This window comes from Cavia porcellus, unplaced genomic scaffold (assembly GCF_034190915.1).
Source record: "Cavia porcellus strain 051 isolate PalLab524CR breed Dunkin Hartley unplaced genomic scaffold, mCavPor4.1 scaffold_12, whole genome shotgun sequence".
NCBI classification, from domain to species: Eukaryota; Metazoa; Chordata; class Mammalia; order Rodentia; family Caviidae; genus Cavia; species Cavia porcellus.
In genome coordinates, this window is record NW_026947495.1 from 46,390,641 (window position 1) to 46,414,929 (window position 24,289).

The 24,289-nt window shown below is 36.4% G+C and overlaps 2 protein-coding genes across 3 annotated transcripts in view; one reads left to right on the forward strand and one right to left on the reverse strand.

Moving 5' to 3' along the window:
* Positions 1-11,610, forward strand: part of Galnt5 (polypeptide N-acetylgalactosaminyltransferase 5) — a 50,515-nt gene extending 38,905 nt beyond the window's left edge. The window contains exons 8-10 of the mRNA XM_003478576.3: positions 1,705-1,785; positions 4,406-4,567; positions 5,914-11,610. Of these exons, the coding sequence (XP_003478624.2) occupies positions 1,705-1,785; positions 4,406-4,567; positions 5,914-6,054 (384 nt within the window). The 3' untranslated portion in view covers positions 6,055-11,610. The remainder of the gene's footprint in view (positions 1-1,704; positions 1,786-4,405; positions 4,568-5,913) is intronic.
* Positions 11,611-12,379: 769 nt separating this feature from the next.
* On the reverse strand, positions 12,380-18,833 carry Ermn (ermin). 2 transcript variants are annotated; one of them, XM_063259118.1, is made up of 3 exons: positions 18,376-18,826; positions 17,665-17,757; positions 12,380-14,904 (listed from the first exon to the last, which is right to left on the reverse strand). In XM_063259118.1, exons 1-3 carry the CDS (start codon positions 18,599-18,601, stop codon positions 14,390-14,392), a joined length of 834 nt encoding a protein of 277 aa, XP_063115188.1. In that variant the 5' UTR covers positions 18,602-18,826; the 3' UTR covers positions 12,380-14,389. The 2 variants fall into 2 exon arrangements, with proteins under 2 accessions (XP_063115188.1, XP_063115189.1); XM_063259119.1 differs by lacking the exon at positions 17,665-17,757 and having other exon boundaries at positions 18,376-18,833.
* Between the last annotated feature and the right edge of the window lie 5,456 nt (positions 18,834-24,289).

Genomic DNA, 24,289 nt, shown 5'->3' on the forward strand with positions numbered 1-24,289 from the left:
GGAAACGCTACACCCTAGCTGAACATCGTACCTGAAGGCACGGAGCACGCTGGGGATGACAACCTGATCTGCTGTGTGGGACCCATTTCGGGTTTCCTGAAAGACAGAAGATCTTCTGCTTTATCCAAAAACAAACGAGCTGATACTTGTTCCTGCAAAGATCCAGAGAACAATCAGAATAATTTCTCTTTTTTAAACTCCAGGAATGTTCTAGCTTCACCCACTTCCGTTCACCCTCCTCTCTGAAGTTAGTGTGATTAGATTCTTCTTTGCATTGTAACTGCTCACATTTACTAATGCTCTTGTAGGTGTCATTTTAAATTGTGAATAGAAGTTTCTCTGAGGATTTTTGATGGTGATTCTGTTCCTCTGAACCAGCAACTATCTTTAATGTTCGTTTCTGTACCTTGAAAGTTTAGGAAGGTTCCTATCCAATGAAAGTGATAAAAATATCTTCTCAAAAACAGATAAACATCACTTCCAATTCCTAAGAAGAACCTAGATTCCTGGGATAATGGGTAAATTGTTATCCATAGGACATCATCCCACTGAGGGTCCACCTTTCTGTGAAAGGTGACAATTCCAACTCTGGCTCATCTATATCCAAGTTTTTCACCCATTCTAATAAGGAGACATGTCTCTCTTACCAAGCTTGCAATTTTTCCTAGTTCAATTTTTCCTGCATGTTTGGGTGCCTGATGTTGCTCCTTACTTCTCCTGAGCTAAGCTATGCATGTAAAAGTAGGATCCACACACTGGCTGCCTTGTTCTGGAATTTGGCAACTCTATGAGCTACACAGCTTACTTTGATGCAGTCTCTTAGAATGATAGCTTTGTTATGCACCATAAAACAGAAAAGGGCAAATATAATGTCTGAGCAACAGAGACCTTCAAGCCCCCAGATCTGGAGGTTCCTGGCTCATATGGCATAGATTCAGCTCTGTGTAGCTCTGCTAGAAGCCTGAAAAGCCTAAATTTGCATTATTAACCTACCACCTTGTTAGCTCAGCTCAGGATGTCAAAGAGGGGTGAGGGAATCAACATTTTTCTGCATTAAACGGTGACTGATAGAAAGCTACCTCCATATCTGACCCTGTGAATCCATTAAAAACCTGGGGGCCTGCCAGAAAGTGCCTTTCCACTTGGCTCAATATTAGCTTTCGTGACTTTCCTGTAATGAATTGTAACTCTCTTGAATCATTAGAAAGATTCTGACAGGGAATCGGCTGGAATCTGCTGTTCTTTGAAGGACTCAATTTATCTATGATTCAGTGCCTAGGCAGATAGCTTGGAGGGGTCAGCCAAGGAACACAGTGGCTTGATGAAATTGAAAGTGTGTGCATTGACTTTTAATACATGCATCAGATAAATCTGAGACAAGAAAATAACTACTTTCCAAGCTACCTTTCGCTCAGTTTCCATTCTGCATTCAAGCAAGGGTTAATTAAAAGCTCCATTTTCTGGCTCCATGGCTGAATCACAGGCCTAAATTGACAGATTGAAGCTGTACTTTAGCAAGATTACATTATGTCTCTGTTAGAGCTAGCAACCAATATAATCATATTGTGCTAAGGAATGCTGTTATTAGCAATCTTTTAAACTTATTATAGCTTTATGGACTGTGTTCTAAACGTGTCTGAGTGTTTTATACTACTTTAAAATGTTTTATTTTTCTTAATTCATGTTTTACGTTCTGCTTCCTAGCTTGTTAATGTGGCACTGAGTAAATGTATTTCCGTGGAAAACACCACAGTCATTCTGGAAGAGTGTGATGCAAGCAGTAAGGTACGCTTGGAATGTTTTACCTCGGGGCTGATAGGTGCAGCCTTTGTCATGTTTGTTGACTGCTTAAGAAATTTATATCCACTGAGTGGAAACCCATGTCTATCCTCTAAACTCCAGTATAACCATGAGGCTAGTGTGTGAGTGGATCAAGAAATACAGTGACAGCAACTGAAAGAGGCCAAGTGTCGGTACCAAAATCCTCCACTGGGCCCAGCAGGTATCATTTGCAAAACGGTGTCAATTTTGAAAATTCTTCAGCCTTTAGGGAAATGGAAGTAATGACAGTGCTTACCTCCAGGGCTAAGACCAGAGTTAGGTATCACCTAAGAAATTTGTAGAACAATACCTCAGGCTTAGTGCTCTGTCAATGCCACTGCAACACAATTAAAAAGAAAAGATTGTAAAATAAATTGGTGGCATACAAAAATAGATGATAGCAAACCCGAGGTCATGAGTTCAATCCCTGGTACCAAAAAGAAAAAATAGATGATAGAGAAAAAAGAGAGAGAACGTATTTTTAAGTAATCATTCTAAGGAAGCAATGTGTTCTCTGATTCGGTCCTTCATACATCTTCAAGGAGTCACAGAAGTCACATAACCCATGACCCATGATGGAAAATCCTACAGCAAAACTCCCACAGACCCAGAACAGAACTGCTAGGAGAGAAAGTGGGGTCCTGGAAAACAGAACAGGGCTCCTCCTGCTGTGCCGCAGGTGAGCTGAGTGTTCACAGCTCCCTCTCCAACATACGTTCCCTAACAGCACTGCCTCTGCGGGATAGCTTCTGGTTTGGGTGCCAAATACGTCTCCTAGGAACATTGCTTTGTGAACAGCAATCAGATCCCTCAAAACTAAAGATTACTCTTTGGTAGAAAAATTACTTTCCATTGATAGCTGAGGCTTACTAAGTTTTGGTGCTTTGACTCAGAAATATTTCTTATATTTTCAAACATACTCCTGCACCGTGTAATTAAAAAAAAAAAAAAAAAAAACGGCAACTAGAAAAATAGAGACTTTTGTTGCTGGATTATAAACTTGAACCCTTGGGAATTCTTTATTAATTAGGGAAGAGCAGAGACAAAGAAGTGAAAAGTATCCCCCCAGAAAGTCAGTTGATAGAAATAACTTGCTTATTAACAATTCAAAGTGAAATAAAATCATAAATTATAAAACAACACCACAGTTAACCTAAATTGCATGCAAAAATTAAATAATGTATTTTTTGAAGATTCATCATAATAGGGATTTACTGTGCCTGATAAAACAGTATTTTTTCTGAAAACCCAGCTTCTGCTCTTGGTAACCACTGAGTGTGTATAGGGGAGGAAAGGAGACCGAGACAAGAATTATGTAGCCACTGTCTTTACCAGGCTCAGCTCCCACTATGTAAATGCTCATTTTTAGCTTCTATCTGTTGTGGATCACTTAAGTAACAAAAAGGACGGGAACATCAAGGAAGTTAACATGGTTTGGGCACAAACATGAATTGATAGCAAACCCATGAGAATGGTATTCAACCAAAAAAGTTGAAAGGAAATAAAGCCCTTAGATTTAAGCGTCAAACACTACCCTTACCCTTCCTGAAGACAGTCTCCTTAATTTTAAACCACTGGTGATGTTCATTTTCAAGGTAACATCTAGCTTATTTTAGTAGTTTTACAATAAATGGAGTAGGTAGAAAATACTAGCTCGCAAATAACTGTAGAGAATATTTTTAAGGATCGAAAACCTGGTTCCATTACCTGAATCGAAGTTTATTTTAGACACTGTCAATTCTTTAAAACTAGACTTCTCCAAGAGCAGCTCCTATAAATTCAGGGATACTAACATGGCTGCAGCCTCATGATTCCTTGCCCTGTCAGAAGAGAAAGATTTTAATGTGTCCTACAGTGGAACAAAGCCAAGGGTCCAATTGTCTAGACAGTCAGAACGAAGAAGGCATAATAATGTCCACCAAAGAAATTTAAGACTGTGACTGATCTCCCTGAGACTAACCATGACTCAGAAACTTAGGGATGGTTTGAAAATTTCAATACTTCAGTGTCAGAGTTGTCTGGAATTCAAAATACCTGAAACAGCATCATATGCAGATACATACTACTTGTAAAATACAGTAAGCACTTTTGTTACTGTAACAAACTTGCATTGAGCCTCCCTGTTTGCTCAATATTTGATGGGCATCCCTTCAATCCAATAAGATAATTTTGTTATTCAACTTAAAAATGAGAAAAATAAGGTTATACTGAATAAACAAAATGTCCATCTTATCACTATTGAAAGTGGTAGCCCAAGCAATTGAATATAAATCATTATTAGCCCCGCTTGGTGGTACCCACCTGTCATCTCAGCTCCTTGGCAGGATGACAAGTTTGAGCCCAGCCTGGACAACTTACCTGACTTAGTGTGACCTTGAGAAAAATTTTAAAAACATATTTAAGGGGGACTGAGGATGCAGCTCAGTGAGAAATCTCTGGGCTCAATCTCCAGTCCTTCGATAAATAAATAAATACACAATAAACCAAAGCCACTATATTTCTAACTATTGCTAACAAAAATATTTGGCAAGGTCTCCATGTTTGCTGCCTGAAATGATCTTTGCTTTATTCATTTCCTCTACAGAGTCAGCAATTTAATTATACCTGGTTAAGACTTATTAAACATGAAGAGTGGTGTTTAGCCCCCGTCCCTGACAAAGGAGCCCTAAAGCTGAGTACTTGTGATAACAGAAACTCAGGGCTCAAATGGCTGCATATATTAACCTCAGTCTTCCATCCAGACCTGGTAAGCAAAATTATTTACCTCTTCTTTACTAGCAATTTACCTTTTCATCAAATAGAATATAAAAATCTTCACTGTTAGTTGCCTCACTCAGAAGATTTAAATGGGTTTGTGATAACAGAGGCAGTCTAAAAGTTCACTCAGAAAGATAAACAGATTTTTTCAGTAAATTATCAAGTCCATTTTTTATTTTTAAAATGCATTTCAAAAGAATGATTTTAAAAAGAAGTCATCCCATGCCATGGCTGTATTGTCAGCCATGACTTTCTTTGTTTCTAAAAGTCACTTGCTTCATCCATTCAATAATGCTGCTTAAGACCCGTAAGCTGAAATTGTCATTAAAACCCTGTAGGGAAGACTTAAGGAAAAAATCAAGAAACTTCATGCTTACTCTAAGCCATGGCTTTGAGGATGGTTCTAGTTTTTCATTCTGCCCTCTTTCCATACAAGAGAACTTTTTCTCATCCCCTGTAGGCTCCAAGGACCTGTCCACTCTGCAGAATGTAGGGTCCAGCTCTGATAGGAGACCTGACTGTCTGGTTTCATGGAAGAGTGGACTGTGTAATTACTCACCAACTTTGTGTTCCATGATGTCACATTGTTGGCCTGAAAACTATCATGAGGAGAGTCTATCACACAAATCAAAAGATCCAACTGGATCCGGAAATATTGGTCCAGAGCCCAGTCCTCAATATTTACTAGAACTTTCCTCTCCCACTGTGTTCATTCTCAAATTTCACTCAGTTTTCCTGAGTTATTTTTTTTAACAGAAAATTCTAAGCACGTTACCTACCGTGTCCAGGATGTTCAATAAATAGTAAGCAATAACAGCGTCATTTGAAATGCCTTTTTTTTTTAATTAACCTGACTTTGGGACATCAAAATATGTACTACCAAAATTATGATAAAGAGAACATAAATAAAACATATCACTTCTAGCATTCTGTCATATAAAAGTACACTGTAAAAAATGAACTTAATACTTTCTATCATAGCATGTGTTATTTTTCTCTCCTACCACCCAATGAAGTAGTCCTCATTCATCAAATATATTAGATACCATTTGGAAATTTTCATTTAAATAACATAGTTACTAGCTATGCTATTAGAAAATTCATCTTTTGATTCCTGAAAGATTAAGTCTGATAGCTTAGAGAAGTATGAAAACTTAGTTTGAGACAAGACAAACTTAATACTTTCAAAATCCTGCATTTGTTATCAGTTTAGTTCAAGAGAATTCTTAAGGAATAAAATAATGATTGCTCGTCTTTCAGAGGGGGTACTTTTTTTTTATATCTCCATTGTTAATTCCATGTGGAGATTCATGCCTGTATCCTCTTTTTCTCTAGGTCAATCACATCGTTTTTGAAAACTCACATCAGTTGTTGTGCTTGGAAGGAAATTTTTCTCAGAAGACTCTGAAAGTAGCTGCTTGTGACTCAATGAAACTACATCAAAAGTGGAAATTTGAAAAATACTATGAAGACTGAAGAGGAGCCAATGTTTTTATCTAGAAAACTCTTTGGATACTGTGAAAGTAACAGAGAACTTGGTGACTGTATTTCTCAGTGTCATTTATATTTTCAATTCAAATAGCATTTGAATGGAAGGTCTTTAAAAGTCATAATTTTTGGAATAGCAAAAGATTACTCAGGGATATAATCCCCCATTGAACTAGAGTCCTTTTTTACCCTGGGTGGTCTTTGGGATCACCTACTTCCTTCCCTGTTCTGGAATTCATCCTACAAGTTTCTTCCAGGAATCTCACAGGTAACTGAAAATGAAGACAGATGTTTGGAAACAACGATACCCATGATGGTAGTGCTTTGTAATAACTACATTTGTTATTATTTGGCTTACAAATGAAGGAATAAGCAATGAGAACCTGTCCTTTATTGTCTAATTTTTCATCTCACAGAAACCTCTAGAAGTCTTATAGCTTTGAGATCTTAGACAGATGCATAAAGCTAGCACCCTGTTGAAACCCCTCCAGACTAATACGTGTTTATTGAACAGTGTGAAATAGTATTGGTCAATTACTGATAACACTGGCTAATAGCAAATGATAGATAATTTTGACCTATATTACCATGTAATTTGTTTTTATTTTGGCCTGAGTCAATGGAGACAATTTTAAGTGAGAAATAAGAGACCTTTAAATATTCACTTAATCATAGATAGACATTCTATACCTTAAAAAATTAATGACCTATAATTTCTGAGATTTACGTGGGTAGTTAAAAAAAGAGGCTTGCAACACACTGCCATCCCCAAAAATGCTGTTAATTATTGAACACACTGTAGTGTAGAACCATGTGAAAGACTCCAAACAAGTACAGTGGAAACAGCACACTGAAAAATGTTCCGTTTTTTACATGAAAGTAGTAAATTACTACTTCCCTGGGTTGAAGTATGCTAAAAATGGCCCCTAAAAGATTGCAAAGTATAAATTAAAAAAGCATAATGAAAGAGAAAGAGAAAGGAAGTGAAATAAACAACTATTAGAAAGAGAGCTAAGCAAAACATTGTCCTGGACTTGGCCTACGAAGAATGGGGACTTGATACTTCTAAGAGGGAAAAAAAAAAAGCCCTAAATATGAACCTAATGCAGGAAAGCAAGCTATTTCCTTGCTATAAATTAGCTGTCATCTTACATATACCTATACCAATACTTAGTAAGCATACTAGGAAAATATCTTAGGATGGCCTTACAGTCATTTTGTTAAGAAAATTGATACCTTAAGATAAATTACATGTCTAAAAATTACAGGCCAATTAGTGATAGGATCAGTATCTGGAGAAAAGGTTCATTCTACAGCTTTGTTTAGGCCCTTTGGCCTAAACAAATCAGTTCCACAGCCATTCTTAGAAAGAGATATCTAAACCTCTTCACTGGGGCTGGGTCCCCATGGCACGCCCATGTGAATCAGGCTACTATTTTTTTCCTTAAATCTTTGTTCACTTGAGATGATGCTAAAACTGGGCATTTTTAGTTGTTTTTCCTGTTTAATACTTAATTTTTAACTTCCAACTAATTACACAAAAACAGAGCTATTAACTAAGAGTGGGAAGGGGAACATTTTTGAACATTTGTGCCATATTCAAAATGTTTTATTCAGATAATTTACAATTGCAGATGAGATAAAAGAACAACTAGAAAATGATACAATTCGTTTCAAAACAGCCATTTGGAGGTGGGGGAGGGACAAGTCTGTTGCCGAGAGACTCACTGAATTACTGACCATGCCGGTTGCCTTATATAATTCTTCATATAACTGAAAAATTTGAAAGGCCCTCCTCCAGCCTATCAAACTTCTGTCTTCTCCAAAAATCAGCTTTCACAAAGAAAATCAATCCTGTTTAGAAGAAGATGGTTCATATTTTGAATATCCTTGAGGTGTACCAGCCAGCAAAAGCTGAATATGTTTCTCAAAAGAAACTTCTGTCTGCCTAACATATGTTCTTCCTGATTTTACCTTCCTGATTTTACCTTATTATATAAAGCTCTAATTGATGGTATATTGTCACCAGCACAAAGGATTGTTTTGGAATATTACATTATTTGTGCTGGAGGAAAATTTTTAAATCCTTTTGTCATATCTGTGCTTAATTACTCTAAGATTTCAAAGAGCTAATCACCAGTTAGGAACCTGTGTGGGCCTCCCCTTGAGAATACTGACTAATTGTCAAACCTGCTACCTAAAAGAAAACAGGATTGTCCTCTACATTTTGTTTCTGTTTTTAGAAGACTAGAATAGACCTATAAGTACTACTATAGCTCTTCAAGATCTTTTCATGACAAACTCTCAAAATGGGCTGCATGAGGGTCCTAATCAGCCCTGATTTCTTCAAAGAGGAGGCTGTATTCTTGGGTTTGGCTTAGATGATTGTCTTTACTAGGAGAAAATGTCTGCACATCTTAACTTGAACACTAGATAATATTAAAACTTACATGATTATAGAAAAGTAGCTTACCAAACCATGTCGGTGCTTCTGTGCCTTTCAGTTTGCACAACTGTGTTTTCTCTTCACCAGTTCCCCAGAGTTCCTACTCAGCTCGCCTGTAGGATCACACAGCTGCTGTTGGTAAAACCATCAAATTTGCCCAGTTCTGCTTGCTGACATTCAATGACCTGTCACTAACAGGAAACATGTGCCACAATCACAAGGCATCATTAGCTTCACCACACTGATCTGGACACATACTCTTAGACACAAAACCATTACAGCGCTGCCTAGGAGGCTATACTGGGTCCACACAAGAATTCAGTGTTCCCAGTTGGTCCTGATTTCAAAAACAGCTGGAAATGATTTGTAAGAATCTCTTGTGAAGAGAATGGGGTTGAATCATACTAGAGAGTATCTTATTTTTTTTGTTCAAACATTTCTAATTTGTTTCATGTTCAGCACACAAGAAAGAATCCTTCCACTGAAGGTCTCAATATCTTCTACACAGATAAGGAAATTACAAGAGGTGAAGGTAAAAAAGAGAGGAGCTGATCATCGCTGAGTAATAACTGTGTCCTAGGCACTAGATGGGCTTCATCCCACTGAGTGGGCCAGGCTGGTGCAGTCTCCTTCCCCCCTTAACCCAGATAAGAAGGAGTCTCCACTGCACTGAGGTATAAAGAGACAAAACTCAGTTACCATCCTAACTTGGTTGCCCAGGAATATTCATTCTCTACCCCATATAACTAATTAGAGCCATCAGTGCAGGAGGGCCCAGTTAAAATTCCCTTTTGATTGTAGACTGTTGACATTGCAGATATTGTGACGAATTGAACTCAAATCATTTTTTGCCTGTCTTCACTGTTGAACAGATAGGAAATGGAAGCGGGATCGCAGTTAAGCAATTTGTGTGGAGGCGTATGTGTGACTGGTGACTCTACGTGTCATGACAGGTTCTATACCCTTGACTGGTTATTTTCCATTTTTACTACCACATATGAGAAACAGAAATAAACACGGAGTGTGGCTTTCTCTGTGAATAATACCAGCTCCTTCTTCACCCTGTCTTTAAACAAAGCTGAGACATTGTTCCATTTGAACACAAATGAAAAATTTAAAAATTGAAGAATCCTTCAATTTAAAATGTCAAACCATGACTTTCAATGGTTTAAAATTCAAAACCATGACTTGTGTCAATTGTCACTATAATACTTTTGCAACAACCACTGTATAGGTTATTCAGAAATTACTGCAAGCCAAATTGTTTTCAAGTAAGAAAAAAAAAACAAAAACAAAAGCTACTGTATAAAATATTTATTCTTTTAACAAGTACTCCATCAACAAATTTGAATGAGCCATACACAATATTTTATTTCTCAGCAATGCCAAAAGGATGGTGTTTCAAGCATTTGCAGTACTCATGTCCAAGAGAAAGAAAAAGATTAAAAACAACACCACACAAAGAGGATTTAATGCATCTGTTTTCAAGCTTATGGATCAATTAACCATTACTATTTCAATTAGGATCTCTTTGCAAGTTTACCTGAGCCTTTGCTTTGTAAAAACAAGTGAAAATTCTCATTTTCCAGCACACTGGGAAACTTTGAATATGCCAAGCTCTTCATAAGGAAGATTGCCATAAAATAAGTAAAAAATAATTTCTTTGAAAGCAAAGGTATTCATATAATAAAATATTTCTATTTTATTATGAACTGATAGACATTTGCCTCAAGATATTCACTATAAATATATGTATGAATAAAGCCTTTACAGTAGGTGTTGAAATAAAAAATTTTGCTAACATGAATAAAGATTTTGAACTTTGATTATTTGAAAATATCAATTTTTGTAAAAATGGATGTTATATTTGTGTATGTATGTATGCACATGATGCTTTGAAGGAACCAAGAGTTTCTACATGCAACATAAAGGCAATATTAAAAAGTTCACAAGTACTTTTAGCTTTCTTGTAAATGTACAGTTTTGTCAATATCTTCCTTCAGCACTTTTACCTTGGATACTGTTCTACAAGTTTAAAGGAGTAGTCAGATTCTAAATTATCACTAGGTTTATTCTTCCATTTAGGATTAGGATAATGTTTGTGCTTCTCCAGACAACTTTAGCCTTAATTTTATATATATTCACTGCTGCAGGAAGGAAGTGGGCTTAAAAACAAGGGAAATCAAAGATCCAGTGGGTAATTTTGTTGTTTAACTGAAAACATTTGCTACTGGGAGAAGAAGTTCAAAACGATAGAGGAGAGAGATTTTCCAGTTCCTCTGAGCATTTTTAAGTATCCACCTTTTTGCCTCTGATCAACTGACATTAATATAAAGAAGTCAAACTTATAATTTGAAATTTCTAGAAAAATCCAATTACTTTCTAAATTCATTCTTAAAATTCTTCTGAGGTAGCAGTTAGTGACTAGATAGGACTGGTTTATTTTAATCTTGTATCTGGGTGATTTCTGCCTCCTTTACTTCTTGGGTCATTGTTTGAGTTGCTTGTATGGTCCAGTTATTTGCTGTTCTTCATGAGCTTGTACATATTTGGTCTTTATATTTATGATGTTATGTTATGGCCTGATATTTTAATATTGGCAAAATAACGTTTGACGTTACTTTTTATAGCCCTTTTGTTTTTATAGAGCAATGAAAGTTCAAGCTTTAAGAGAAGTGGTTGCCTTTCTCATATGGCCAAAACATATTTCTTCTTTATTATATGCTAGTGTTTCATCTTTTTCCATTATTTGTCTATTATTGCTTATTTAAAATGTTTTACCTACCACTGTGAAAAACGTAAATGTCTGTTCTCCATTTGTAAATTTGCTAAAAATGCTACCCCACAAAAATATGCAGAAACAATTACAATAAAAGTGTCATCATTGTTGAAATGTATGCCTTGGATGATTAAAAGATAAACATGTCCTCTTCAGGTTATTGGTAGGAATGTGCATCTAAAACAATATCTCAGTTTCTTTCACAGTAATAGAAATTTTTTGTGTGCATTAAATATTCACCAACTAGAAACTCTTTTTGTAATTTCATATATAATCCTTTTATGACCCTTCTGCAATAAATAATGCAAATTATTTGGAATAGGATGTTCTCTTTATTTTTTGAAGAGGTATTTATTAATGATCTTAGCGGGTGTGTGTGTGTGTGTGTGTGTGTGTGTGTATGAGAGAGAGAGGTTCTGGTAAATCCTGTGCCTTCAAATGCAGCATTTTATGAAATGTAAATTTCATATTTACAAGCAGAGTTATTAATTCTGGTTCATCTGGCAACAAAAAAATAAAAATCATGTAATAAATATCAACATTCACACAATGTATCAATTTCCTTTCTTATCATGTACCAGAGTCCTGACCACGCTGAAGCTTGAATCACAAAATCTTAGAAAATCTTCACATATAATTAGTAATTTTTGTTCTCAGTTATTTCTCATGAGTTTCATATGTTAAATATACCCTCATGCAATCTGATGGAGACTTTTGTCTCCCTAGGTATAAAAGCTCAGACATACGAACATCACCAAGTTCTTTAACACAGTGACCTTGGTGTATGATGCAAGTTATGACAATGCTCAGCAATGTCAAAGAACAGTGTGGGTGCTCTTATGTAATTACATCACTTCATCCATGAAATGAATGGATGTGAAAAGTGAAGCATTTACAAACTGGCCATATCCCAAAATAGTTTTTGTTGACAAAACAGTATACTTTTTATTTTGAGACAGGGTCTTGCTATGCGGTCCAGGCTAGGCTTGAACTTACTATGTAGCGCAGACTGACCTGGAACTTCTGACAATTTTCCTGCCTCAGCCTCCCAATTTCTGAGATTATAGACATGTAACACAACACCCAACTGTTGATAAACATTTCTTTATTGGTTAATTGCCTAGTGAGAGGACACAGCTTTAAAAAAATGAAATTATTGTACATTGTATACATTGGACTCCCAGAAAAGCCAATCAGTTTGCCAAATCACAGTCAGAGTCCACTTGTTTTACTCAGGCTTTACAGGACTCACACTTTCTATTGGACTAATTTAAAACACAGGCTGTCTTAAGGTGAGTTAATACTGTGATCCTGCTATCTGATGGATAACACAATACTGTTCTTTGATGTTAAGTAGAAAATTATAGGAATCATCACTAAGCCAGAAAATAGGTTGTCCAGTTAGATTCAGAAGATCTAAATTAAACAGAATTATCTTAGTGAATCAATCTCTTATCTAACTTTATCAATAAAAACTTGATTTCCCCTCACTGTATTCTAAAAATTCACATTCTATCAAATGAAATCTTCAAGGTCTATGGTTTAAGGGTAAGCCCTTACCCTTAGTAAAAGACATTACTTTACCCTATACTAAAGGGTAACACTTTTTACATGATCAGGTTGTAAACTATCTAAAAGAACAAAAGGAGTATGTTAATCCTGAATTTCAAAATTGAGTCTTGTAAACACTAAATACTGGTACATGATACTATGGAAATATATTCTATGACCAGGAAGAATCAAAAGAAGTTGCCACATACTTGTATGTGTAGGATTTATTACACATAAATAAGCAATAACCTAAGAAGGACGTTTTTTGCAAGATGAAAAAGAAACAAACAAAGGACTGAATAGTACAATGAAGACTGTATTACATTCAGACAATAAGGAATTGTCTTCTTATTTGCAGAGCCAAAAAATATTTTTATCTGTGGTAACAGAAAGTTCGGGGTGATATATATGGAAGAATGAAATGAAAAGTTGTGGAACAAACTATCTAAGAATATAAATATAGATTCTTTTCATAAATATTCAATACATTATTTGACATGTTGGTTCTTGTGACGCTCTGCAAGTACAATTTTAAGCTTCTTGATGTGGGCCGAGGTCCAGCAAATTATATATGCCCACAAGTATCAATTTTCTCACTAAAAATACATGCTTATACCCTACTTTGAAAGTATTCTAAGATAATTATTTTCATTTTCATAGTAACTAGCACACTTATGACTAGTATTGTCTCAGATTGCTAAGGAAAGAAAATTATTCTGAGCTAATGTTAATAAGAAAAAGGGCAGTGATAGAGAATGACATTTTCTTAAAATTGTTCTTAAAACTGTCATTTGTATTTTTTGATAATTTAATTGTGCTAGACAAGATTTTGTCTCCAGCCAAAGAAATAAACTAACCAATATAACCCTCTCATCTGGTGCCCACCAATCCTCCAGCCCCTCCCTGTGTTGACCTCACAATGAGCTTCATTCATTTTAAAAGCATAAAGCGAACATTTGCAGAGTTCTGACTGGCAGCCCTGCTAGTGAGAAAATTCAATGAATGGTGACACCTAGGAAGGAGACCGATAGAATTTCCACTCAGTGGATGCCAACAAAAACCCTTGAGAATGTTTTTTGATGATAATATGAAAGGCGCAGAGTTTTGGAAGTTTATTAACAGAGTGTATAAACCCATGTATAAAAGTAACAGAGATTTTATGCCAGGTTTTTCATTCCTGCAATATGCAGGAAGAAAGACAGAAAAATAGGAGTCGTTTCACATGGCCGCATCTTTCATTTGAGTACTGCTTTTTAAGACACATTGTACCAGATTTCCCAGTGGGGCTGTCTTTTTCATGCTTATTACTCTAATGGGATATTAGTGAAATTTTTAAAAAGCCAAAGCCTAAGAATTAATCTAAAGTTTTTTGATTTGCAGTGGCCAGACTGAACTCTGTCTAAGGTTATTTCCACATTATTGTACAGTGAAAAAAAATGCAAGTTTGCACATCTTCCAAGGGAAAACTCGGTAAGATATGGAAAAATTCATTTCAGGATACAATTAGCTTTTGTTTTAGCAGGGAGAAGTTGTCAGTTCCTGGTGGTTTATAAATGCATCATAGACTCAAATTCATCAATTCTTTGCTTGGTGTTTCCCTTCCTGATTTTCCGGTAAGATATTGTATTATACCTTGAATAAGCATTTCTAGAGATATCACCCTTCTTTCCTAACGTTGACAGCTCATCAGGTGTCACAGGTTGTGAACCGGGGCTGCTTAGTGGAGAGTCCTCATTTACATTACCTTCTTTGAATCGAGGGCCCTCTTCGTGCTTTTTCTTAAATTCTATCACTCGGACTTCATCTTCATCATCGTTACAATTATCATCATCATTAGTTTCTTCATCCCAAACCTCTTCCTCTGCCTCCTCCTGTTTAGAATGCAATACAACAACTTGGCTAGATCTCTGAAATCCCAACCATTCAGTTTCTGTTGTCGAGTGAGCTCTGCTCTTACTCTCTTCGTCTGCCTCCTCTACTGGTTGCTCAGTAATCCTCTCAGCAGGTCTCCTTATCCCCTGGTTACCAGTGCCGCTCAAAGGAATCTTCTCCCACTGATGCCCTGTAACAAAATCAAATGGTAGTTGATATGTGCAGAGGTTTCAAAATACTTAACTGCCATTATTATTCTCTAAGTCATTTTCATGAACAATCATTTCTCTACTGTTGTCTTATGGTATACGATTCTAAGCTACTAAAATGTTCTACACAATTAAGCATGCTTCACACTTGTATTGGTTGGCAGCTGCTTTAAAATTTATCCAAACCTTTAAAGTGCTAACAAATAGTGTAAATCTTAGGGAAGTCAGCAACCCAAATTCATTTGACTATGGAACTCTATTGTTGAGGGCTACCTTACTTGGTGAGATTGTAATTCCCTGAGACATACTTAAGAATCTTAGCATCACACACAGATACAGACATACCTTTCAAGGAAAATTAGAAAACAGTGACAGCCCACATCTGGTCCAACTCCGGAGCAAACTGGACGTCTTACATTTATAAAAGAAAGAGTGGAGCCCAGAGACAATCAGGACTCATGTGCTGGCCACCGAGGCACATGCCTTTCATCACACACTTAGAATGTTTGAGATCTCCCACCAATTTCTAGAAAGCCCAGATTTAGAAATCCCATTGAGATCATATCTTAATGCTAGACTAGCCTGTTGTTTTAGTCATATTACCAATGACAACTAATTGACACAATGATTTAGTGCCATGTAATAACTTCTAGAAAGTCTTAATATACTGCCTTCAACATTTTTCACACATCTAGCTCATATCAGTACACCTTGGCTAGTGTTCATTGAGCAGGTAAGGGTGGAAAGGCAGTTCTTTGAGCTTTCCGCTGTAAAAGGCTTCTGTGAGAAGCCCCAGACTGCAGTGTGCATAATCCAAAAATGGATCCTTGCCAGACTTGAGTTTCCTATTTCCTTTCAACTGCACAAGCCTTTGTCCTAACACTGCAGAATTTTCTATTCCTGAAAGATGTGTATGCAATTCCATTTTCATGCAAGATTTTTAGTTCTATTTTTTGTTTTCTTTTATTGATGTAGAAAAAATTTTTTGGCTTTTTGAGACAGGGACTTATTATGCAGTTAGGTTGTCCTGGAACTTTCTATAATCCTCCTGCATCAGCCTCCCAAATGCTGAGGTTATAGGTGTGCACCACCAGTTCAGCTAGAAATCAGATTTTAAATTTACAGAGAGATAGCAGTGAAGGTGTGTTATCTCACTAGTTATCTCTAGCTGCTGTAAATTCATTGATATCTAGTCAACGTTACATAAATACACATAAATACACATTAGAATATTATATATAATATTAAGCTCTTTTGTTTTTCCACAAGAACAAAAGAAACTGATATTTTTTTCTCATATTCATAACTCAGGCATGGGATTGTCATGAATGAAATTACTTCTTGAATTCTTGAATTTAAATCATAGCTTTTCTTCACATTTTTAGCAGCTTTATATTTTTCAGTCCAGGAGCATTCTCCTTGCAGATTTTATAGCTGTTTTGCCATTGTGAAAATAAAATACATCAAAATCTGTGCTTCTATCATGAAGGCAAAGCACATGCTCCATCAGGCACGAAAGCATTCATTCATAGACAAATTTGCTGGTAAGACCATCTAACTTTAAAATAGAGACTGCTTTCATTCTCTGTTCGATCAAAACTAGAGCTCATAGAAACCTATCATCTAGAGTGGGACTCTAGATAAGAAATTTTAAAAAGGCTCTAAATAAAGACTGTGATCCCTGCCTCAGAAGCTTCATTACATTGAAAGGAGAAAGATTAGGGCAGAAAGTTATTTGGTTCATTTCATGGGGACTTATGTCTAAAAACTATCCCTGGGAATGTAGTAAGTTGAGAGTGGTTACTGCCTGCTCAATTTTCCCTTAAGTAACTCTGCCTGCATTGGTCAGGGCACAGCGTTAAGTAGGCAAATGGAGCAAATTCAAGGAAGTTTCAGTCGCCTTACTGTTCTCCGTAATATCTACTACTTTATGCAATGTTCTAATATTTCAACCAATTATCTCTTTAATGTCTTTGTCTTTGGGTCCTAAGTAAGCTAAATTGGTTAGATCTAACAGGCTGACTCTAATTTTGAGATACCACATTTAAGCTGCAGAAGGGGAAGTGCATAATTAATTAATAGATTTTTATCCTACCCTTTATTTGGAAACTACATGGAGATACTATCTTTTTAGAAGAAATGTCTACAGGACTTTTTGTCTTAGTCTACTGATTTCCTTTGAAATTTAATATAGTCACCTCAATGTCTTTTTTATTCTTCCATTTCATTAAAGAACACAACTAAAATCCACTTTATCATTCTGGGAGCTTTAAAAAATAGTTAATTTTTTTTTTTTTACTTACATCAGGAGACTATAATTTTCCTACAGAGTAAATCATTTTACAGAATTATTCTAAACTGTGTGCCAGTGGTAGACTTTCAGGATGAACCTGCTTTGAAAACATTTACAGTTAGTGAGGTGCCTGACACAGATTTGGAGACACCAAGTCAAAAAAGAAAGGTGGATTTAATGGGCTAATTTAATAAAACACAGATATCATATTGGTATGCCAATCTGCTATACCAACTCATTCCGTTTTAATCTTGAGCCATCTGGGATGCTTTCTGAGGTGGGAAGCAGCAGAGAAGTCAAGATTCTCTTCTCTTCCTAAAGCAGCTTTTGAGGTTTTGAAACCATTGCCTGCACTGCTTTTCCAATACCCACACTGACACAACATTCCATGCAAAAACCGTCATCATACACAAGCAGTTTCTGTGTAGAAAACTGTAGTTCCTGTTACCTCCTCTGAACGTCATTTCATCAGCACTTGCTTCTTGAAGAGAAAGATCTGTGATAACCTTATGAACAATAAAGAGGTTCTCTTCTGGATTTTCTGGGGAAACAAATACAAGTATTGTAACATTTAAAATATATGTAGTTCAAGGTTAAAAATGTGTCAATTTAGACTCCAAATAGATTTCTTTATTTTAATTATGATTACTAAAAATTACTACTTGAATTCTGATTCCTTTATTTAGTTTATTTACTGAGTAATATATTTATTGATTATCATCCCTTAATATTTATAAGGGGTATAGAACTGCGAATTCAGACATCTTCAGGTATATGCAAGAGATTCTGAATTCTTTTTACAAATAATAATGGGAATGCTCCTAATAAAAATAAGTTAAAATTTAAAAATAACTTAATCAAGATTTAATAATTCTTCCCATCATCCCACAAATGTGGTTACTGTTTTTCTGCTTTCTTCTAATGAAAAAAGGATCTTGGATCTCACAGCTCCCAAAAAGACAAGGCTGGATTTACCAGAGCCAAAGGTTTAGTGCTTATGAGAAGCAGCCCTAGCAGAATAAGGTGCTACGTTTCTTGAATATCCTGTTTATTCTTGTCATTAACAGTTCATCCAAAAAAGAAAAAAGGATAACAGATAAATGTCCAGTGGGTTCATAAATCAAAGCAAGCAAAGTGCAGAGAAAGGAGAACACAGTACCTTTCAGGAAGTCCTCAGCCCTGGGCAAGCTGAGCTGCATACTGCCTTGTGATTTTCCTCCTTCTTCTTGGTTTCCTTTGGTGGGTAAATCTTCACGACTGCACTCATCTCTGGAATCCACATCAGTCACACCATCACTGAGATTAGTGATGGGTTGTTGATCATGTTCCAGGGGGCTATCCCCATTACACTCGGCCCCACCAAACGTTGCGGAAACATCTGCCATGATGTACACTGGAGTTCAATCTGCAGAGAGCTTTGGGGAAACTGAGTAAACAGATCCTTGGTATGAGGCCTTCTTTGCCTTCAAGTCCTATAGTTCCAACTATTTCTCTAAAAATACAGATTATTCACTCTGGTATGTAATAACTGGGTTTATTTGCAAACAGTGTCCAGCCAGAGTTTAGAATAAATGCAACAGGATTTGTCAGATTTGCCCAAAGTCCATTCAGCCAATCACCACCTCCTTTGGTGCTCAGCAGTCCCACTTACAGAATTAATGTCACCCTTTGCATTTACATAAACAAACAATCTGAAGCAATCAGGCTTTTGTGTTGGTTTGTAGAGGGGGACTTTCAGCTTGTCAGTCCCCCTCTGGGAACAGAGATTTTTGTTCCTTTTCATAATAGTTCATTGTAATTTTCCTTGTAACAGGAGCCGCAATTGTTCCACAGCTTTAATCCAGAGAGAATGACCACCTTGAGGCATATTAGTTCTGTGTAACCAGCTTAACATTTCCAAACAGATTTTGTTCAAATAAAACCTCAGCTATTTTGTAGGAGCCAGTTGCATCATTTTTGTTGTTGTTAACAAACAAAATCAGCTTATAAAAGACCAGTAAACAGGACAACTTTATTTTAAAATGATTCTGGCAGCAGGTTTCATGGTGTGTTTTCAGAAGATCTGGGAAGGGGCCTTTACAAAAAAAAGTAATTCTCCTAATTTTATAACACCAAAATTTATAGTTTTATTTGTTCATTATCGCCTCCACTTCTTTATATAAGTAGCTTATGAACAAATACCATAAGCAAAACCTATAGTTTAAAAAGCATGTAAAAATGATCCACTTTAACAATCATAAAAAAAATTGAAGTTTGAAACATCAATAGCATATTTCCCCACCTACTGCTGGGGGAGGGTGTCAAAGCAAAAATACAGCCAATTAGCTAAGAGCATTGTAATGTTAGATGGGATCTCAGTTTGAGTCTGACTACCACCACTTAGCTGCTGTGTGATCTTGGGCATGGCTCTCAAACTTTGTAAACCTTAACTACTTCATCTTCAAAAGAGGGAAACTGATGATAGACACTTCAGAAATGTGAGGATAATGAAATGATATATGCAAAGTATTTAGATCAGTGCTTGACACGTAATAAATGCTCAGTAAATGTAAGATATTAGTATGACTACTGAATATACAAAAGTACATTATAACACTCATGACATTTAGCCAGGCTCATTTCGCTATAGGCAGCTGAGTTAGACAGATATATTAAAGGCAGTCAGACAGGGCAAGGCCCTCGAAGGAGCCAGCACAGAGGAACAGACACCTTGCAAATTCTGCTGAGGGCCAGATTTCAAGGCAAAAGGCAAAACAAATGCAATGGCATCTAAGTATATAGCATAAGGAGTTGATATTTTAAATAGCTATGGATCACCTTGAGGAAGCCAGGAGTTACCATCCCAACCCCCTACAGGAAGTCATTGCTCTTTAAGCATGGCTGCTTGCTGTGTGACTGGCTTCCTCATTTGTCCCCAATTTGGCCAGTTTTATGTGAACAATTAATATTATTGGTTCACTATAGTTCTGTCTCATCTCATACCCATCTGCCTTGCAAGTTCTGATGTTTTTTTTTTTTTTATTTAAGGAGAAAAAGAAAAAAAACAAGGGTACAAGTTATACAGAATTTTAAAAAAAATAAACAGTAGGAAATCACTAGTTAATAGATTACATATTGTCATCTTATAAATAGTTGTTCAAGTTACAAAATTAAAGCATATAAAGTGGACATTCAAACAGTGAAACTGGAAACAGTTCTGTTCAATGATCCAACCAAAACTCAGTAATATGGTTATCTATCTTATACGCTTAAATATACATGCAGTTATATCCTTTAGAGCACTTTCTTTTCCTCTCTTTTTTACAATGACAATTACACATTTTGGATTTTATTACTACCACAATTATTATTACTTTTTTTTTAAAAGAATAAAACCAAATGTGACATAACAAAACAGAGTCAGTCAAATCAAAAGGATGGACATAGTACATAATGTAAAAACAGAATACAAGGTGATCAACAATGGTTACCATAATGCCTCTTGCTATCTTAAAAAGAATTGCCTATATCATCAGTTATAATAAAATTGGACAAAACAGTAAACAAAACCAATAAAAACAAAACATTGGAGACATTACAGGATGTCAAAAGAAGATAATACTCAAACCAGAATGGGCATCATAGTGAATCTTATTGTTTTCACAGTTGTTGCCTATACTCTTAAACTTGGTACTATCAAGCAAAACAAAATAGAGTAAAATCACTCAAAACAAGATGGTGAGAGCAATATAGGGTTTCAAATCAAGTTAATAGGAAATCAAAGTGGGTTACTATAATATATCCTGCTATATTTTATTTATTTCCCTTAATTAAAAAGATAAAAATAAATAAATAAAGGAGATTGAGATAAAAGAGGACATAACAACAAAACAGCACAGGTCAGAATATAGCCATTTAAGCAAAATAGTGTTTTACCATAAGATATTCTGACATAAAAGTAGTTACCATAGTGCCTCTTTCCTTTAAATCTTTGAGTATATCTTCATATACTGTAGCATCAAACATATCAAGATAAGGTAAATCCATTCAAGAGAATGACAGTATTACAGGGTATTTAGAACCAACTAACAGAAAATGAACAATGGTTTCTGTATTATCTCCTTGTCCATAAAATTTTTGCTTATATTAGCACATATAATAAAATCTAATAAGATACAACATGTTAAAACCAATGGAGACAGAAGAACAAAAGCTTGATGGGACTTCAAAACAAGATATTAAATCAGCATTAGCTATTATGATGTCTTGTTTTCTCCAAAATAGCTGTTCATACCATCCAACCTTCTCTGCCTCATTTCTGTTGAGCTCTTTTTCTGTCATTAGTTGTCAGTTTGTCTTCTTCATTTTGCTTTCTGCTCCATTCATTGTGGCCTCTCTGCCACTGTTTCTGGAATCTTGGTATTTTTCTTTTTTAGAATGTCCTGCAATATTCTCTGTAAAGTTGAATTGGTGGTTGCAAATTTCCCTAGTTCCTCTTTATCCTGGAAGCACTTTGTTTCCCCATTAATTTCTAGGGACAGTTGTGCAGGATATAACAATCTTGGCTGGAGTTATTGTCTTTCAAAGCTTGAATTATTTTGCCCCTTGCTCTTCGTGATTTGATGGTTTGTGCCAAGAAGTCTGCCGTAATTCTGATGGGTGTTCCCTTGTAAGTGATCTGTTTCTTGTCTCTGACAGCTTTTAATATTTTGTTCTTATATTGGATTTCTGGAATTTTTATTATTATATGCCCAGGAATAGTTCTGTTTGGGTTGTAGGTGGCTGGGGTCTGTATGCCTCATAGATCTGAGTATTTATCTTTTCCTATATTAGGAAGTTCTTCTTGATTATTTCTGTGAATAGCCTTTGCAATTCATTTGTTTGTATCCCTGCTTCTTCCTTTACATTCTTGATTCTTAAGTTATAGATCTTGTTATCTTCTAGCCTTTGTATTGTTACTGCTTGTTTCCTTGTTATTTTTAAGAAGTTTTTCCTTTCATGTTCCCACATTACAAATCTTTCCTCCAGTTCAGATCATCTATTCTTAGTTTCTTTCAAGTTGTTATGCCAGCTTTCAATAGAGTTTTTAGTTTCCTGGTAATCTCTTTGAACCTGCTTCATGTATTCTACATTTTCTCTATTTTCTCCATCAAACAATTCTCCCCTTTTTTTCTGTTCTTCCATTCCGCCATCTGTTTTTTCTTGGGATGTGCTTAGCATTTCTCTAACTATTCTACTTATATCTTGCTTTACTTGGTTAAATACTTCACTTTTGAACTTGTCTATGAGGTCCCAGAGATAACATTTTATGTCTATTGGTGCTGTGCCTGATATTGCATGTTTTCTGTCCTCATTCTCCTTTACATTTACCTTTCCTGGATCAGTGTTCTCAGAATTGGGAACTGAGGACCCTTTCTTGTTGCTCCCTCTTCCCATACTTTTTGTTCCTTCCATACAAGTGTATATAGGAGGCCCAGTTTCTTTCTTTGTCTGTCAGTTTGTTTGAATCACGCCGGCTAGGTGTTCCTGCCCACTGCAGTGTACTAGGGAGACACAGATCTGGGCAGCCTATGCTGGGCCCACCCCTCCAGGTCAGACAGCCTGCTGAAGGCTTCACTGCATTAGGGTGCACTGACAGGCCCAGGGACCTGGTTAGGGCTAGCCTACTGGGTCTTAGTCTGAGGCATCACCCAGGTCAAGCACTCCCCACCAATCCTGCTTGAGAGGGCAATATGTGACTGAAGTCACTGCAGTGTCCTGTTCTGGCTAGTCTGCCCAGTCCCAGAATGTCCTTGGTTAGAGCCTCCTAGTCTATGGAAGGGTCCTTATTCCTCTCACTCACTGCAGGTCGATGCATGGCTCCTGCCAGCTCTGCTCTCAATTTGGTTCACTGATTCCCACTCTCGGAGCTTTTGCATCTCTATCCCTGCTGTGCCAATTCAGATGCAGCAACAGTGACAGGAAATTCAAGCTGCAATTTCCAGAGGCAAGGGTTCTAGCTTCAGCACTGAGACTTTAACTGTTTGAGTCGTAGCACCAGGATTGCATTTCCAGTTGGTTTCTCTCAGCTTAGTTCATTCCTGGGTCATCAAGGTATATCTCCCCCTGCTTAGGACTCCCCACATAGCACCATTCCTGGAATCTAAGCTGGCTATATTAGAGAGCCTCCATAGCTGCTGTTATCTATCCACCATGTTCTCCCGAAGTCCAAGTTCTAATGTTTTTTCCATCTTGGACCTGTCTCACTTCATGGTTTTACTACATAAAAGTCCCTGGGAAAGACAGAGTCTTTGGCAATCCACTAGTGACCCCTTCTAGTCTCTCAAAGAGAAGCTTTTTTTCTCTCAATAAATGTATTCTTTTCTTCACCTCCATTGTTCCTAAAATTTATTCTTCAATTTTAGAGAATATAAACTTGTACCAGATATATAGTAGGTTGAGAATTTCATTCCTCTATGTCAATTTCATCAGTGATTCCCCCTAGTTTATTTATGTCTCCTGGAGCCCAAACTGTGTTTACAACTGTATTTTAATTTTCTGCATTAAGTTTTCCCTTACCTCCATGAGAAATGCCATCCATGTTCTATACTATTACAGGGTGTTGGTATAATGCCACAGCACCAACACGAAGCAGGTGATTAGTGATTATCCTTTAATGGTTACCCTTTAATTTTAAAAGAAGACATTAATTCTTTCTCTTTTTTGGTCTCTATGGTCCAAAGTGATCTCAAAGCCTTTGTGCTCGCTGCTGCCTCCATCCGCTATGCCTTTCTCTTCCCCAAGGCCACGCCATTGGCTGAACCAGCCCCTCTGAGTCCTCACTTATTAGGCTTGCTTGCAGTTTCTTTATAAGTTTACATGACCCACAGGATTAGGATGACTTCCTGTTACACATTATTTTTTCCCTCAGAGTGCCCTTCACAGTTGTAATTAAACAAGTAATCTGCATAATTATCTGTAAGATGGCTCTCTTTTTTTTTTTTTTTTTTTTTTTTTTTTTTGGCTTTTTCATTTTTATCGGTACCAGGGATCGAACTCACGACCACACACTTGCAAGGCAGGCGCTTATGACACTGAGCTAAATCCCCAGCCCA